At 46.5% G+C, this 18,294-nt stretch overlaps 1 protein-coding gene across 1 annotated transcript in view; it reads right to left on the bottom strand.

Moving 5' to 3' along the window:
* Positions 1–18,294, bottom strand: part of ryr2a (ryanodine receptor 2a (cardiac)) — a gene marked incomplete at both ends in the record, with an annotated part of 435,130 nt that overhangs the window by 319,528 nt on the left and 97,308 nt on the right. The window contains 3 exons of the mRNA XM_080517507.1: positions 1,607–1,728; positions 12,021–12,185; positions 12,294–12,450. Of these exons, the coding sequence (XP_080373633.1) occupies positions 1,607–1,728; positions 12,021–12,185; positions 12,294–12,450 (444 nt within the window). The remainder of the gene's footprint in view (positions 1–1,606; positions 1,729–12,020; positions 12,186–12,293; positions 12,451–18,294) is intronic.

Raw genomic sequence — 18,294 nt, 5'->3', positions numbered from 1 at the left:
CATGGTCAAAGTACATTTGTTTATCTTTGATGCGTAGTATTTTTTTCCATTCTTTGCGCAGCACCTCTTCCTTGACTGTGAAGCAGAGAAAGCGGATTATTACTGACCGTAGCGGGGCGCCCGCTGGTGGCTTCCGCCCCATCACACGATGGCGAGGTTGTAATCTTGACCCAGGACCTCTGTGAGTTCTCGTTTAATTAGATTTTCAATAGCAGAAGTCACAGAAGTGCCCTGTTCCATATCCTCGGGTATGCCGTATATGCGGATATTGTTCCGCTTGGATCGGCCCTCAATATGGGAAACTTGCTCCTCAAGTACCCGCTGGTCTGTAGCAGCTGAATAAGTGTGTCCTTAACTCCAGTGTTCCATCGCCCTGCTTCTGACAAATTTTCCTCCAACTGTTTTATACCTTCCCCTGCATCATCCACTTGTCTAGTGGTATCCTCCAGCTTCTGCTGTGAGCGCTTCCATTTGTTTCTGCATATCTTCGCGAATTACACAGCGAAAGTCTTGTAAATCTGTCTTTAATTCAGCCCGAAGATTTGCCATTTCAGCTGCCATGGCTTCACTCACTGCGACACGAATCGAGTCCAGGCTCGCCATGCGGTCGCCATGTTGTCCAGGTGGAGAGTCCGTAGCCGAGGATTTATTTCAGCGTTTCCTCACCAGGAGGGTTTTATAGCCCATATCCACCTTTCTTGGATTTGTCCCCGCTCATTGTTGCAGCAAAATATATTGCAGTTTTTAGCAGATTTAGATCTGGAGTCTTGGGGAAATACAAGCTAGCACCAGAGCTCAGATTTTATGCTTCCATACTGTTGTGCGTCACCGGAAACCCCCCACAGATAAAGTTAATAGTAACCTGCAGGTCGCTAACACTCTTGTCTATGTTAGGTCCTTGCTCTTCAATAGCCATGTTGAGTATAGTAATAATGTTTTCGCTGGTGTCAGTTTCCATTACTCCTTTCTTTCCAGAAGGTTTTGATGGAGAGGAATTAGGAGTAATAAGAGTTCTCTTATTTGAGCCCAGGTTATTTGCCATCACATGCAGCTTGAATTATACCCACTAAAGTTCGTTTTGCTGCTTTAAACAGAGTTTGAAGGCAGAGCGAGTTCTGTCTGAAATGGCGCCGCCATCTTGGTTCCCCAGCCACCATCACCTTTCCAGAATAGCAGATAACAACAGTGAGTCGTCAGGCACCTGCCTATGGGCCGTCATCATCATTTGATTGGTTGATAATACTCAACATTTTAATCCGATAGCAGCATCCAACTTCAATCAGAGGTTAGCAGCGGAAAGGAGATGTGATGCATTTAGAGGACATGCAACATCTGAGCTCAACAAAATATAACTAGTTATCTTCTGGACAAAGTTGCTCAAGTCACTCGTTGATTCTAGAACAGGTTTCAGAATCACTTTTTAATTATTAAAAAGAAAAAGAAAATGTATTTTTGACAGGGCTGGCAGTGCTAGTGTGTGTGTGTGTGTGTGTGTGTGTGTGTGTGCGTGTGCGTGTGTGTGTGTGTGTGTGTGCGTGTGTGTGTGTGTGTGTGTGTGTGTGTGTGTGTGTGTGTGTGTGTGTGTGTGTGTGTGTGTGTGCCCCACCTGATGAACAGGTTGAACAGGAACACAGTGCTGCGGATGACTCTGGCAGTGCGACTCTCTTCATGCTGAGAGCGAGACAGCGTCAGCCCGTCGTCCATGTGACCCTCGTGGTGCATGATGGCCTGAGACACGGAGCACAATAACACACAGAGACAAACACGCTTTCTTTCAGATAAACATTCTGGTTAAAAAGACAAATGTATATAGAAATCTTCTTTGTTGGGATCCGTTACATATTTCCAGAATACATAAGGTTATTTTCTTACATAAATCGAACCAAAACATTTTCTTTAAATTAATTTTTAACAAACACAATAACTGGTAAAAGTTTCCACAACAGTTTCTTTTTAACCAACACAAGCTAAATATTTCCTCAAGCAGTTTAATTTTTGTAATATTCTGAGAGAGGCAAGCAGATCACCTTAGCATCAAGACTCCTTCACTGTGAATACATTTAGTTTTATGATAACTTACTAACATAACAGTTTCTATTACTTATTTTCTTTTCCTTTTAATGCATCTTTGTTGATTTGATTTAAAAATAGTATTATTTGTATTTAGTCCAATTGACCACAGGTGACTGACTCCCTGTAGGCCGTGGCCACCCCCCCCCCCCCCCCCCCCCCCCCCCCCCATAGAACCTCAAGACAACATGATCAACCCCATTCCCACAAGTGACGAGAAACCCGACTCCTTGAACGGACTCACGGGTTTTTGAGTCGTTCATCCAAGTGGATCGGTTGTCTGAGTCATTTGAGTCATTTGATTCAGTTGCGCATGTGCACTATTTCCACCTCCTGGACCTGGAGGCTGAACTGTGACATGAACCACCGAGGAGAATCATGTATTCATAGTAAAATGCTGAAACACTTCTGAGGAAAATAAACAATAAGTACACATTAGTTTTTAGTGGTCCTGGTCTTCTTATTCTAGATTATGTGTGTTGTTTCTGAGGTTTAGTTGAATCAGAAAATAAATGAGATAAATTATTACACTGAATAAATACCTGGCATCCAGAATGGCAGATATACAGTATATATTAATGTATACATATGATTTTATAGTTTTTTTTCCTTCCAACATTTTGATTTTCTTTTTTTTTACGAGTATCAATAAATAATGTTATGTTCATAGGGCAGAACTAAGTATAGGGGACAATATTAAATGTAACACAATACACGCTACAGTGGTGTTTTAACATTGTTTATTGTGTATTAAACAATGTATTATTCATGTATTTATCTCTACAAGTTTTGCGAAACAAACAATGTCTGTTTTTCACTCAGAAACTTTCTGAGCGCCGCTGCAGATTTTCAGGTGAGGGAGGGGCGGAGCCTCACTGCTCACGAGATGAACGACAAATCGGAAGTGCTGCTGACCGAACGACTCTTTTGAGTTTTGAGGTGACTCGGGCATGTGTAACTGAACGATTGAAGCGAGATGACTCGAGCATGTGAGCTGAACTGAAGCGAGCTGACTCGGCCATGTGAGCTGAACTGAAGCGAGCTACTCGGCCATGTGAGCTGAACTGAAGCGAGCTACTCAGCCATGTGAGCTGAACTGAAGCGAGCTGACTCGAGCATGTGAGCTGAACTGAAGCGAGCTACTCGGCCATGTGAGCTGAACTGAAGCGAGCTGACTCGAGCATGTGAGCTGAACTGAAGCGAGCTGACTCGGGCATGTGAGCTGAACTGAAACGAGGTGACTCGGTCATGTGAGCTGAACTGAAGCGAGCTGACTCGGCCATGTGAGCTGAACTGAAGCGAGCTGACTCGAGCATGTGAGCTGAACTGAAGCGAGCTGACTCGGGCATGTGAGCTGAACTGAAACAAGGTGACTCGGGCATGTGAGCTGAACTGAAGCGAGCTACTCGGCCATGTGAGCTGAACTGAAGCGAGCTACTCGGTCATGTGAGCTGAACTGAAGCGAGCTGACTCGGGCATGTGAGCTGAACTGAAGTGAACTGACTCGGTCATGTGAGCTGAACTGTAGTGAACTGACTCGGCCATGTGAGCTGAACTGAAGCGAGCTACTCGGTCATGTGAGCTGAACTGAAGCGAGCTACTCGGTCATGTGAGCTGAACTGAAGTGAACTGACTCGGGCATGTGAGCTGAACTGAAGCGAGCTACTCGGCCATGTGAGATGAACTGAAGCGAGCTACTCGGTCATGTGAGCTGAACTGAAGCGAGCTGACTCAGGCATGTGAGCTGAACTGAAACAAGGTGACTCGGCCATGTGAGCTGAACTGAAGCGAGCTACTCAGCCATGTGAGCTGAACTGAAGCGAGCTACTCGGTCATGTGAGCTGAACTGAAGCGAGCTACTCGGCCATGTGAGCTGAACTGAAGCGAGCTACTCGGCCATGTGAGCTGAACTGAAGCGAGCTGACTCGGGCATGTGAGCTGAACTGAAGCGAGCTACTCGGCCATGTGAGCTGAACTGAAGCGAGCTACTCGGCCATGTGAGCTGAACTGAAGCGAGCTACTCAGCCATGTGAGCTGAACTGAAGCAAGATGACTCGAGCATGTGAGCTGAACTGAAGCGAGCTGACTCGGCCATGTGAGCTGAACTGAAGCGAGCTACTCGGCCATGTGAGCTGAACTGAAGCGAGCTACTCAGCCATGTGAGCTGAACTGAAGCGAGCTGACTCGAGCATGTGAGCTGAACTGAAGCGAGCTACTCGGCCATGTGAGCTGAACTGAAGCGAGCTGACTCGAGCATGTGAGCTGAACTGAAGCGAGCTGACTCGGGCATGTGAGCTGAACTGAAACGAGGTGACTCGGTCATGTGAGCTGAACTGAAGCGAGCTGACTCGGCCATGTGAGCTGAACTGAAGCGAGCTGACTCGAGCATGTGAGCTGAACTGAAGCGAGCTGACTCGGGCATGTGAGCTGAACTGAAACAAGGTGACTCGGGCATGTGAGCTGAACTGAAGCGAGCTACTCGGCCATGTGAGCTGAACTGAAGCGAGCTACTCGGTCATGTGAGCTGAACTGAAGCGAGCTGACTCGGGCATGTGAGCTGAACTGAAGTGAACTGACTCGGTCATGTGAGCTGAACTGTAGTGAACTGACTCGGCCATGTGAGCTGAACTGAAGCGAGCTACTCGGTCATGTGAGCTGAACTGAAGCGAGCTACTCGGTCATGTGAGCTGAACTGAAGTGAACTGACTCGGGCATGTGAGCTGAACTGAAGCGAGCTACTCGGCCATGTGAGATGAACTGAAGCGAGCTACTCGGTCATGTGAGCTGAACTGAAGCGAGCTGACTCAGGCATGTGAGCTGAACTGAAACAAGGTGACTCGGCCATGTGAGCTGAACTGAAGCGAGCTACTCAGCCATGTGAGCTGAACTGAAGCGAGCTACTCGGTCATGTGAGCTGAACTGAAGCGAGCTACTCGGCCATGTGAGCTGAACTGAAGCGAGCTACTCGGCCATGTGAGCTGAACTGAAGCGAGCTACTCGGCCATGTGAGCTGAACTGAAGCGAGCTGACTCGGGCATGTGAGCTGAACTGAAGCGAGCTACTCGGCCATGTGAGCTGAACTGAAGCGAGCTACTCGGCCATGTGAGCTGAACTGAAGCGAGCTACTCGGCCATGTGAGCTGAACTGAAGCGAGCTACTCGGCCATGTGAGCTGAACTGAAGCGAGCTACTCGGCCATGTGAGCTGAACTGAAGCGAGCTACTCGGTCATGTGAGCTGAACTGAAGCGAGCTACTCGGGCATGTGAGCTGAACTGAAGCGAGCTACTCGATCATGTGAGCTGAACTGAAGCGAGCTGCTCGGTCATGTGAGCTGAACTGAAGCGAGCTACTCGGCCATGTGAGCTGAACTGAAGCGAGCTGCTCGGTCATGTGAGCGGAACTGAAGCGAGCTACTCGGTCATGTGAGCTGAACTGAAGCGAGCTGCTCGGCCATGTGAGCGGAACTGACGCGAGCTACTCGGCCATGTGAGCTGAACTGAAGCGAGCTACTCGGCCATGTGAGCTGAACTGAAGCGAGCTACTCGGCCATGTGAGCTGAACTGAAGCGAGCTACTCGGGCATGTGAGCTGAACTGAAGTGAACTGACTCGGGCATGTGAGCTGAACTGAAGCGAGCTACTCGGCCATGTGAGCTGAACTGAAGCGAGCTACTCAGCCATGTGAGCTGAACTGAAGCGAGCTACTCGGCCATGTGAGCTGAACTGAAGCGAGCTGACTCGGGCATGTGAGCTGAACTGAAACAAGGTGACTCGGCCATGTGAGTTGAACTGAAGCGAGCTACTCAGCCATGTGAGCTGAACTGAAGCGAGCTACTCGGTCATGTGAGCTGAACTGAAGCGAGCTACTCGGTCATGTGAGCTGAACTGAAGCGAGCTACTCGGTCATGTGAGCTGAACTGAAGCGAGCTACTCGGTCATGTGAGCTGAACTGAAGCGAGCTACTCGGCCATGTGAGCTGAACTGAAGTGAACTGACTTGGGCATGTGAGCTGAACTGAAGTGAACTGACTTGGGCATGTGAGCTGAACTGAAGTGAACTGACTTGGGCAACTCTCCTACTACTACAAAACTCGGCTGCACTGTACTGACGAGGACCATCGGGCAGGTACATATCTCGCCTGGTTTAAAATCACTTCATTGGCTTCAGGATCAATTTTAAGGTTCTTTTCATAGTTTTTAAGTATCTTAATGGTTTTACACTCCCCAATTTATCTGGCCTGCTTTTATCACATCGACCCTCACGGGCCCTGAGGTCCTCCAGCGCCGGCCTTTTAATTGTCCCTCAAACCATGACCAAGACCCCCGGGGAGGCTGCGTTCAGCTCATACGCCCCCGTTTGTGGAACAGCCTGCCGGGGAACCTCAGGGTGGCAGAGTCTGTTGAGGTTTTTAAAAAAAGGTTAAAGACTCACCTTTTCAATCAGGATTTTAACAGATTTGTATGTGTGTGTGTGTGTGTGTGTGTATAGATATATATATGTGCATTCGTATCTATTTATTTATCTACTTTTATTAGGTTCTTCACTGAATCTTTTATCTCCAGTGGTTCCTCTCAGGGGCTGCGACACTGGTGGTGGCTTGGTACCCCACTGGAGGGGCGGTCCCTTGGGTTTCCCACCCCGGGAAGCTGGTTGGTCCCATACGTATGTTGTGGGATTCACCGGTCTGAAGAGGCTGGGGGGCTCTGTGGGGCAGCCTCACCTCTGGTCATAAGCTGTGTCACTGTCAGTGTGGACGGCCCCCAAATGTGGCCCTTTCCTCACCTGATTCACACGGCAGGATTATAAAATTGTCAGCAGATTTCCCAAACCTGAGAGACCAACACACAGGGCGATAAATAATCACAGGTTTTTCAGTTTTGGTTGTACAGTATGTGGTGTGCAGCCACACACAAACTGATTTCACTGGTGAACATCCCCATATCAGACGGGAAATCTCGCAAAACCTCTCGATATCAAACGTGATTCCAGAATCAACAAACCTGGTGGATGTAGAGGAAGCAATGGCGATCGTTTGTGGTGTTTTTTTATCCACGTTTTAAAAAGAAGAGGCGTTGGTTCGTCATGACAGCTGTTTTGATTTTTGGATTCCCAGCGTGCTTCCGGTCCGGTGTTTCCTCGCTACTACATTTGGCTTTCTGATTGGCTACGCGTCACAGTCAGCAGGCTCATAGCATCTTCCCCTCAGAGGAAACCACACAGTGAGACCTCGGGCCAAAACACCCAACATGTTGAATATCCCTGATCTCAGATGGGAGCGGTCCCGACATCCTTCCCAGCAGACGAGAGCATCTGAACACACGGCAGGAATATGTGATAAGATGATCTGATGATGATCTGAAGATTGTGGGAACGGGAGAATCCAGACCAAAACCGGCCTCATTATCCTGCCGGGTGAATCAGGCTTTAGTGTTAGGGATCTGTTTTTGTTGTTGTCTGTTCCCCCTCCCCTTTTCTGTTTCTGTGCAGGGTGTGTGTGACAGGGGGCGTGGCTCCAGGAGAGTGAGGCACACCTGAATCTACTCCACACTAATTACAGTCTTCAAAACCCTGGTTCTCACTCCACACCGCTGCCAGATTACTCCGTCTACTTGGTAGTGCCCTGTTCGGATTCTAGTCTAGTTCTCTGCCATTTTTTGATATTAATACTTGTTCCTGTGCTCAGGTTTGTTGTGCCTCTCCTGGAGTGTCGTTGCCAGCCTGTCCTGCCTGCCGTTTGGAAAAATACATTTTTGAACTCTGTTTGATCAGTCTCTGGGCTCTGCTTTGGGGGTCTAACTTCAAGCCCTAACAGAATAATCTGGCCAAGCATGGACCCCGCAGAAGCTGAGAGATTGAAACAGGCACTAGCCTTACAAGGAACCTGAGTTGGACAACATGAAACAGCTTTAAAAGAAGCTATGGGCTCCCTAGCCCAGCTATCTGCCAATGTGATTCAGCTTGGTTCTCATTTGGAGCAAAAGGCTTCCCACCTGACTTCAATTACCTCACCGGATCCTCCTGCCGTGGCTGCCTCTCAAGATCAAGCTCCATCTCCAGCTCAACCAGGCAACCAACCAGCCCAACCCCGAGAACCATTCATTCCTACACCGTCCAGGTATTCAGGGGAAGCAGGGACATGTAGTCAGTTTCTCCATCAATATCAGCAACCATTAACATATTGTAATGATAAAGCTAAGGTGGCTTTCATTATGAGTTTACTTGCCGGCAAGGCCTCAGCTTGGGCGGTTGCTTTAGCCAACAGTAATTCGCCTATTTGTAATACCTTAGCGGCTTTTACAGCTGAAATGCGCAAGGTTTTTGACCACCCGCTACAAGGAAAGGAAGCAAGTAACAGACTACTCTCTTTGCGTCAGGGTGGTGGTACAGTGTCGTCCTACTCCATTGATTTCCGTATCCTAGCTGCAGAATGTGGTTGGGATTAGAAGGCCCTACAGGGGGTGTTCTTTCGGGGTTTAAGTGAGGAAATTAAGGACGAGCTGGCTGCACGTGATGAGGCAAGCTCTCTTGAGGAATTGATTTCTTTGGCAATTTGTTTGGATGATCGTTTAATGGAGAGACGTAGGGAGAGATCAGTTAGACGTAGCTCCTATTCATCTTCCAGACCATCCCTCCTATCAGTCTCGTCTGCACTCTGTCCTGCCGAACAGTCATGGACCGCTGCTCCTCCTGCCCCAGCTTCAGCCGCCTCACCACCCTTTACCGAGGAGCCCATGCAGTTGGGAAGAATGAAACTCTCTCCGGAGGAGAGACAAAGGCGCATAAACCAAAGGCTCTGTATGTATTGTGGTCAGGCTGGCCACATCGTGCCCAACTGTCCGTCGTGCCCAAAAGAGCGAGCTCATCAGCCACGGGAGGGCCACTGGTGAGCGATTCTCCTTCTGACCCCTCCACCCAACGTATTCAACTTCCAGGAACTATAACATGTAATCAAGATTCATTTGCCGTTTCTGCCTTGGTAGACTCAGGGGCCGACGACAACTTCATTGACTGTGACTGTTTCCCAGTGTAACATCCCCATTGAATCCCTTCCTAAACCCAAGACAGTCTTTGCTCTAGATGGTAAGTCACTGGCCACCGTGACCCATCGTACTGCCCCAGTTTCTTTACTGCTGTCAGGGAATCATCACGAAAGAATTTCACTCTATGTAATCCCTGCACCTTCGTCACCCTTAGTGTTGAGCCTTCCCTGGTCAAGGTCACACAACCCACACATAGACTGGTCTTCATTAGCCATAATTAATTTAATTTAATTTAAACATGTTAAACCGATTTGTTTTTGTGTACATTGACGATATTTAAATTTTTTCTCGTTCTGTGGAAGAACATGTTCAGCATGTGAGACTGGTCCTCCAGCGCCTCCTTGAAAACAGACTGTATGTTAAGGCTGAAAAGTGTGATTTTCATGCGGCTACTGTACACTTCCTTGGTTTTGTAGTGGAGAAGGGGAGGATAAGATCAAACCCTGCCAAGGTAAAGGCGGTTGCAGAATGGCCAACTCCCACCAACAGGAAGCAGCTACAGCGATTTTTGGGCTTTGCTAATTTTTATCGTCGATTCATTCGTGACTACAGCAAGGTAGCTGCACCTCTGACAAGGCTGACCTCTGTTAAGTCACCTTTTATTTGGTCAGCTGTTGCAGAGGCTTCTTTTGTTAAATAAAAGACACACTTTTGTTCAGCTCCTGTCCTGTCCCATCCAGATTCCACCGCTCAGTTTATGGTTGAAGTGGACGCCTCGGACTCTGGAATCGGAGCGGTTCTTTCTCAGCGCACCTTTTCGGATCAGAAGCTCCATCCCTGTGCTTTCTATTCTCGCCAGCTTAGTCCTGCCGAGAAGAACTATGATGTGGGTAATCGTGAACTCCTGGCTGTGGTCCTGGCTCTGAAGGAATGGAGGCACTGAGTGGAGGGAGCGGTAGAACCTTTTGTGGTATGGACTGACCATAAGAATCTTTCTTACCTTCGTTCTGCCCGCAGGCTGAATGCTCGTCAGGCTCGATGGGCACTTTTTTTGGGAAGGTTTAACTTTACCCTCACCTACCGTCCTGGATCCAGAAACGCTAAGCCCGATGCCCTATCTCGCCAGTTTGCTACCCCCTTGGAGAAGGATTCAGAGGAGACCATACTACCCTCTTCCTGCATCATCGGAGCGGCCTGCTGGGGTGTGGAAAGAGTGGTTCAGGAGGCCCAGGCCGGTCATCCCACACCTGAGCAATGCCCACCTGGTCTTCTGTTCGTTCCCCCTTCAGCCCGATCTTCAGTGCTTCAGTGGGGCCATGATTCTAAGTTGGCATGCCATCCTGGCTACCACCGCACTGCATTCCTAGTACGACAGCGCTTATGGTGGCCCTCCATGCTCTCTGACATTAAGGAATTTGTCTCGGCCTGCTCCGTCTGTGCTCGTAGTAAGGCCTCTCATCGTGCCCCTGCTGGTCTTTTGCGTCCACTCCCTATTCCTCACCGTCCATGGTCTCACATATCTGTGGACTTCATGACAGGCCTCCCTCCATCAGAAGGTAACACCGTCATAATGACTATTGTGGATCGTTTCTCTCAGACTGCACATTATGTTCTGGTACCTAAACTGCCTTCTTCACTGGAGACTGCCAACCTGCTTGTTTAGCACGTTTTCAGATTACACGGTATACCGCAGGACATCGTGTCAGATAGAGGACCCCAGTTTACCTCACGCGTTTGGAAAGCCTTTTGTCAGGCTATCGGGGCCTCTGCCAGCTTGTCTTCCGGATACCACCCGCAAACCATGGCCAGACGGAGCGGGCCAACCAAGACCTGGAAGCCGCTACGCTGCGTTACTGCCCGCTATCCGGTTTCCTGGTCCACCCATCTTGCGTGGATTGAATACTCCCACAACTCACTAGTCTCCACAGCCACGGGTATGTCACCTTTCCAGGCCGCTAATGGTTTCCAGCCTCCCCTTTTTCCCTCCCAGGAGACTTTGGTGGCGGTTCCTTCTATTCAGGAACACCTTCGCAGAGCCCGGCGTGTCTGGCATGAGGTTCGGGCAGCCCTGGCTAGGACTGCGACTCGGAACCGGAGACTGGCTGCCCGCCGTCGATCACCTGCCCCCAACTACAAGGCTGGTGAGAGAGTTTGGCTTTCAACCCGCGATCTGCCACTGCAAACGGACTCCCGTAAACTGTCTCCCAGGTACATTGGGCCCTATGAAATAGACCGAGTCCTCAATCCATCAGTTGTTAGACTGAAGTTGCCCCCGTGTTTGAATGTCCATCCAGAATTTCATGTTTCTCTGCTGAAGCCTGTCACAACAAGCCCTTTGAGCCCTCCGGCCGAGCCCCCTCCGCCCCCCCGGCTTGTTGACGGTCACCAGGCCTTTACGGTGCGCCGTATTTTGGATGTGCGTCGGCGGGGCCGTGGCTTCCAATATTTAGTGGATTGGGAGGCTTATGGTCCTGAGGATCGCTCCTGGATTTCTGTGTGTGTGTGTGTGTGTGTGTGTGTGCGTGCGCACATTTTTCTTAATATGTATTTGTCTTTACATTGTTTTATAATCATGTTAAGCACTTTGTATTACATTTATTGAATATACAGTGCTCTATAAATACAGTTGATTGATTGATTTGAAATAAAGTGTGCTCCTTTGTGTGGTAAGGGGGATTGCTGTGTTTGTACTGTGCTGTATGAATTGCTCTTAATTCTGAAATTGGTGGATTCAAATCTGTGCAGACCAGGATTTCACAGCAAAAAAAGAGGTCAAACTGTCTGAATGCCACCTTGTGTTGCTTAAAAAGCTGTGAATATGTCCTAATGACACATGCTGGTGACAAAGAGTGGTCAAGAGTATAAGCCTTTCCATCATCTTTTCTTTTGCTATTTAAGCTAAATATTGAGTTAATGATGTTCATCTTGGTTAAATTGTGAACGGTACAATGGAAATGATGCAGCTCTTTTACCTTTCTCTGCACTCCACCCATGCGCGCACATTTGGCATCAACAGTCTGGTATGTCAACCACAGGCAGGTGTCAACATGTTGGATATAACACACGGAGTCCCCATATTTAATGTCAGGAGCCCCCATGCCATCCACCTCCTTCTTTAGACCAGGGTCCAGCTTTTCCTGAAGAAGACACAAAAATTGTTTTCTAAAGAATGAAGCTTACCAGAATAATGCAGTTACAGGAGATAGTCATGGTGCAAAACTAACACACACACACACACTGTGTACCTTGGAGGACCTGAAGCAAAAGGCTGTGGACTTGATATCCGATTTCTCTTTGTCTAACAGCAGCAGAGACTTGTCCTCCATCAGACTCAGGTACTTTCCTGTGGTCACATGTCTTAGTCTGAAAGGCTGACCCCAGCGGATGTGGCTCCCACTCCATCTGTGTCACACACACACACACACACACACACACACACACACACACACACACACACACACACACACACACACATTATTATAGTGCTATCACATTTGAGCTGCGTAGCAATGGGCTGTCTTTATTTTGGAAGTGACAGACCAAGAATATTCCTGGAGGTGTGGACTGCAGTCTGTCTCAGGGCATTTTAAATAAAGTCAGAAATGTCTCTCAGTTGTCTGGTTTTGTCTGTGTGGCCTTATTTTTAGAGGTTTTTCTTAAGTTAATGCAGTGATTTCATGACATAATGATCCATCCATGTCTGTTTTAAATACAGAGCATTTCAAACATTGTCTTATGTGGTTAAAGAAATCACATGAATGCCTGAATGTTCATAATATACTTGGTAGCATGCGGGGTTGGGGGGGACTATTGCAACAACACATCATCAGGAGGGTAAAACTAACCTGTCTCACGACGGTCTAACCAGCTCACGTTCCCTACTAGTGGTGAACAATCCAGCGCTGGTGAATTCTGCTTCACAATGATAGTGAAGTAAACAACAAACCCTTGTCCCTGTTTGGGCACCAGCTATGAAGTAAACAACAGCAGGTGTGTCAAAGAGGATGAAAAAAAGACTTCTGTGATGCCTTCTTGCTTGCATAGAAAATGAGATTAAAATGATTTAGCATCAAAAATACAGGTGAACGTTCAACCCGGGAGTTAGCGCTGCCAATCTGCTTCCTCTCCTGAGTGTAGGATCTCGTCTCATTTTATAGAGGTCCATGAGTGACCGTAACATCTCATCAGGATGTCTGGTCATTGTCCAGGACCCCTTTTACAACCTGAGTTGACACAGCAAAACTGACCTCAAAGTATCTGTTATCTCGTGAAAGCCAAAAAAATGTATACATCACAGGATGTGAAACTATTCTAGTCTAATCTCATGGCACCAGACCAAGGTGGCATAAAGTTCACTTCAATAGGAAGAGCCGACATCGAAGGATCAAAAAGCGACGTCGCTATGAACGCTTGGCCGTCACAAGCCACTTCTCCCTGTGGTCACTTTTCTGACACCTCCGGCTTAAAACCCTACTGTTATGCATGCCTGCTTGTCTCTTTGTGTGCACGATTGAATGGGATTGTATGGGTCTGAGTTAGCTCATCCATTTCTGGTGTCGGTCTTCCTCTACTCAAAATTTCCATTTGTTCTGCAAATGGGCTCCTTGAAAAAGGTCCCTGAAGCAGATCCGCTAACATATGTCATCTGATCTTGCCGTTTAATTAGCCGCTATCACCTCCAGATTAGCCAGATCAGTCTGTCATCATGCAGCTGCCCATGGGCTAATCAATCATGATACTGTCACTCAACAGCGTCCAGCTTCCATCAGAGATTTGCAATGAAGTTATTGCTAGCCCCAGCAGAGGAAAGGAGCTGTGGTGCTTTTAGAGGACATAGGAGATATGAGCTCCAAAAAAATGTAACCAGTCGTCTTCTGGATAAAGTTGTTAAAGTCACTAATTGATTCCAGACACAGAGCAGTGCTGGCAAGGCTAGCACTGCTAGCACTGCTAGCCCTGCTGTCCCTGACTGCACACCACTGAATGTGCTGTACAAAAAAGAGTAGACACATCTAAAATGTGTGAAATATTCATTTCACAGGTAACAGGGCAAAGAAGATCCCACATTTTTGAATTATTACCTCTTTGTAATTGTAGTAGAAGAGTTCATCATAATTTGCTTGTCACCATAATTGAAGCAGCTTCAAACATAGTTTTGAAGTGAGAAGCATTACCAGTATTGGCCAAGTTGATCTTATTGTGTATGAAATTATTGACATTTACCAGGGGTGGAAGTAATGAATTACAAATACTCAAGTTACCATAATAAAGTAGATTGTTTGGGTACTTATGCTTTTAAGAGTATATTTTTCAAGTGTGTAATTTTACTCATACTTGAGTGCAATCCATGTAATCTACTTTGTTACTTTTAAAACCGTAAGTCGCTACTGAGTACGCCAACAAGTTGTCCAAAATATTCAAATCTTTCATCTTTCATCAGCCAATGAGGCTGTCCAATGAACCTGTGACGTTGGCAAAGGACAACTGAGGCAGCAGGCCCAGGTGTCTGTAGGCAAGAGACCAATTAGTGGACCGAAGATTTGGAGACAAAGACAGTAATATGGAGACAGACCACAGCACGGTCAATGGTGAACATGAAGAAGAGTCCCCGTGGCAGTACCTGGAGGATTTTTTCATGTACAGAGAGAGAAAAGGAGACAGCGTCCAGATGCAATGCAACTTTGCATTGCATATATCAGCTTACAAGACTTCATCTTCTAAGAGGTTTTACAACTATTCTTGAACCGTATTTTTTTTCCTCATTTTTCATATGGTAAGGTGACAACACTTTACAGACTAATCTTAGCAAGACAGATAGTCTTGCTAAGATTAGTCTGTAAAGTGTTGTCACTGTCATGGGTTAGCCTGGTATTTAAAACAAAACAGAGCTGGCTAACATGTGCACGTGTGTGCATGGCTAATTGAGCTACAATTCTAAGAAATGTTTTAGCTTGATATTTGGACAAACACCAGCATTACAATAACATACATCTGTAGTCATTTAATACTTACAGGCCGATATTCAGCAGGCCTGCATTTTGTTTTAGAGTGATGCTATTTTAGATGAAACTGGAACATAAATTGCTGTCACGCCCCACTCCTCAGAGGCCTCTTAGGGGCGTGGCTGGGTGTTTTTTCCCTCTCTTGTATCTCCTCCCCTTTTGGTTTCAGGTTGTGTTTAAGGAAGTGGAGCTGCTGAGGGATTCACCACCTGATTCAGTTCAGCTGCGACGACCGGGTGGAGCTCGTCTTCTGCTGATCAGCTACACCTCTTAAAGGTGCTGGACTCCACTGGGCGCAGGATCGTAACACTCTCTGAGTCAGTAGACCTGCGTGTGTTGTCTCCCAGTTTAGTCTTACACTAACGCCGCTTCCTGTTGCTTCCTTTGAAGACTCGCCAGCCTCAGCTTCCTTGGTTCCTGACCCACCGTGACCAGACCTGACTCTTGCCCCAGTAGCTCCTGCCTCAGCTAGCCACTTTGACCTCCTGCCTCCGGAGCCTGCAACACCTTCAATCCACTCTTGTTAAAAGAATAAACTCTTCCAAGTGTACTCATCTGTCTCCCGCTGGTTTCTCCGCACCTGAGCCTCAGAAGTCCCACCGTAACAATTACATCCTTTGAAAATTAACCATGACACATCCACTTCACCATAATCCCTTGCAGTTGTGTGCAAACCCCCCAGTTATTTTGAGCATCAATGTAAGGTTCCCCTCTTGTATTTTGTTATTTCTGCATATTGGGGTCATGTGTTTACAGTCTTACTTCATAATAGTCATTCCATTGCAGCAATTTAACTGCGTAAGGTGAGCTGTTCAAAGAACAAAACAAAACAAACAAAAAAACGTGGCACACAGTGGAGTTGCATTTCAAAGTATCTTCAGGTTCCCAGCTCTCAGTTGACATATAGCACTAGAGTAGAGCCCGACTGATGAATAAGCTGGTCATTGGCCTGATATTGGTCTATCACAGTGACATGAATCTCAATTAGTATTGGCTTATATGCTGCTTGATATGTTTTTTTTTTATAGAACATAATATAGATTGTTTTTTTTTATGTTAGCTCTATAGGCAGCATGGTTTTGTGTATTTGATCCCTTTTATTAATTTAGTTTTGATATTTAAATATATTTTGATGTATTTGTTAATTTAGGACCTGACTGATACTGGATGTTTTCAAGTTTATACTGATAAAAGGGAGTTAAAATATTTAGATATTGATACATTGGCCAGTACTCTTTTGACAGATAGTATACAGATGTAGAATTTAGAATATATAGAGACATATATTTTCTGAAATGGTCCCTCAGAATCAGTAGCGTGCTGTGGTTGCTGTGATGTTTGACTCTGCTATCCAAACTTAGCAGGCTGGAGACATCAAGCAAGACATGCGTGCCACTTTTCAGAGCCCTGCAAAATGGCCTTCAAGTTCCAGACTTCCTGGACTGACAGAGCAGATGTAATAGAGGCAGATAAGGCCACATCCATATGATCCTGTTTGGCCCGCAATCCATGCTCTCCTTCAAGCAGTCCTCCCCTCCCGAGAGGACAGGCTGCAAGAACAATGGGAAGGTAATGAAATAGCATGGGGGGAGGACAGCGCCCTGAGGGCCACAAGCCCCAGGTTGGAAAAGCCCTGTCATTGTCACAGGTGCCCGAAATTCCAACTTGGTCCAACTGCCTCCCAACCAACTGCCAACTGCTTCTCATCCCGGCTTCTGTTGTGGACGGATGTCTCTGCCTCACCGGGAAGACCATGAGAGCACAAAGTGGACCACAGAACCAACCCAAGGTTGAACCCGCTGGCGAACAGAACACACTGTGTGGACTATCCTCCACTATTCTCTTTTCCTTTTTCCTTTTCTTTGGATCCTGTGAGCCAGATGCAAAGCCACATCCCCCCTGGCTGCAAAGTTCTCCACACAGACCTGCAGAAAGACGCAAGGCAGTGCCTGCGCTCCCACACAGCTGCAAACCTGAAGCTCACTTGCAGTGAAGCAAGGCCCTATGGAAGCCCGGCCCACGGACCGTGTTGGACCACACCGTGCAACGGAACCATAAGAGAGCTTTTGTCTGGGCAGCGCTGCGAGATTAGCCTGAAGCTAACCTGCAATTGTGTTTCATGTGCCGCTGATAAGCATCTGTTGTGTACGCGCGTGAACACGACATTCCGTTTACTTCCATTAATGATTTCAGTTTTTCATAAATTACTGAAATTAGTGATTTATTACTTTCAATAATTTATTACTTACAGTAATGTTAATGCTAATAACAACCATAAATCCCAACATTCCCATTTGTGTGTATTGTTTTCTCTGAACACATGTATCAGTGAGTACTCAATAACATCTCAGTCATGACTGAGGTTGACATGAAGTTTGGCAGTTATTGATGGTCTGTCCTTGATACTAAAGAATAGTTTTGTGAATTAGCTGATTTAAGTTTGTGTGTTCAGAAATGTTCACTGAAATTTAAATAACACAATTGTGTTATCTACTTGCAATTGCAGCATTGACCTACATCAAACAACATCTTGAAACAACAGAGCATGAGAGTGAACATCAGCAAAAGGAATCATCTGATGAAGATGATTTATTCTTCAGGCCACTCTCCCGAAGGCTGCAAAATCCAGTTGAGCTTGATAGTTCTCTTGCTTGTGCCTTCTCAGGCATTCAGAGGCTCTCCATCAAGCTGAATATACTGAACCTCTGCCTGCTTCTGCTGCATGTCAACTACTTTTTAGCTGTGCTGGCCCACTCTGCACAGCCAAACCAAGCTGGATTGACTCAGTTAACTTGGAAAACCAGCTCCTGCTGAACCTGAACAAAAGGTTCAGAAAGTAAAGTGTATTAGAAATGCTACTATGTCGATGTTTGAGACGCAGACCTGCCTGTTGTTCTCAGTGTATTGCGAAAAGTTCAAAGTTTAAACTGTTCTATGCAGGTTCAAAAACATTTCTGTTCTTTTTTTAACAAGTAATATTTCTGCTTTATATTCACATTTGTTTACACAACAAATTGCTTGAGTGTGATTTTCTTTTTTTATATACGTTGCTTGTCGGATAAATGTGCTTTGAACACAGATATTTTATACATGTTAATCAAATTGAACGCCTGCTATTTTATGCAATAAAACATCCATCGGTTAAAAAGAAATTAATACTCTGAGTAGCTTTTGAGAAGAGTAATTTGTATTTTTAGTTAAGTATTTTTTAACACCAGTACCTTTACTTGTAATTGAGTACATT

This window comes from Blennius ocellaris (genome assembly GCF_963422515.1).
Source record: "Blennius ocellaris genome assembly, chromosome: 21".
NCBI classification, from domain to species: Eukaryota; Metazoa; Chordata; class Actinopteri; order Blenniiformes; family Blenniidae; genus Blennius; species Blennius ocellaris.
Note: the sequence above shows the minus strand (reverse complement) of the source record. Positions and strands in the feature narration are given on the sequence as shown.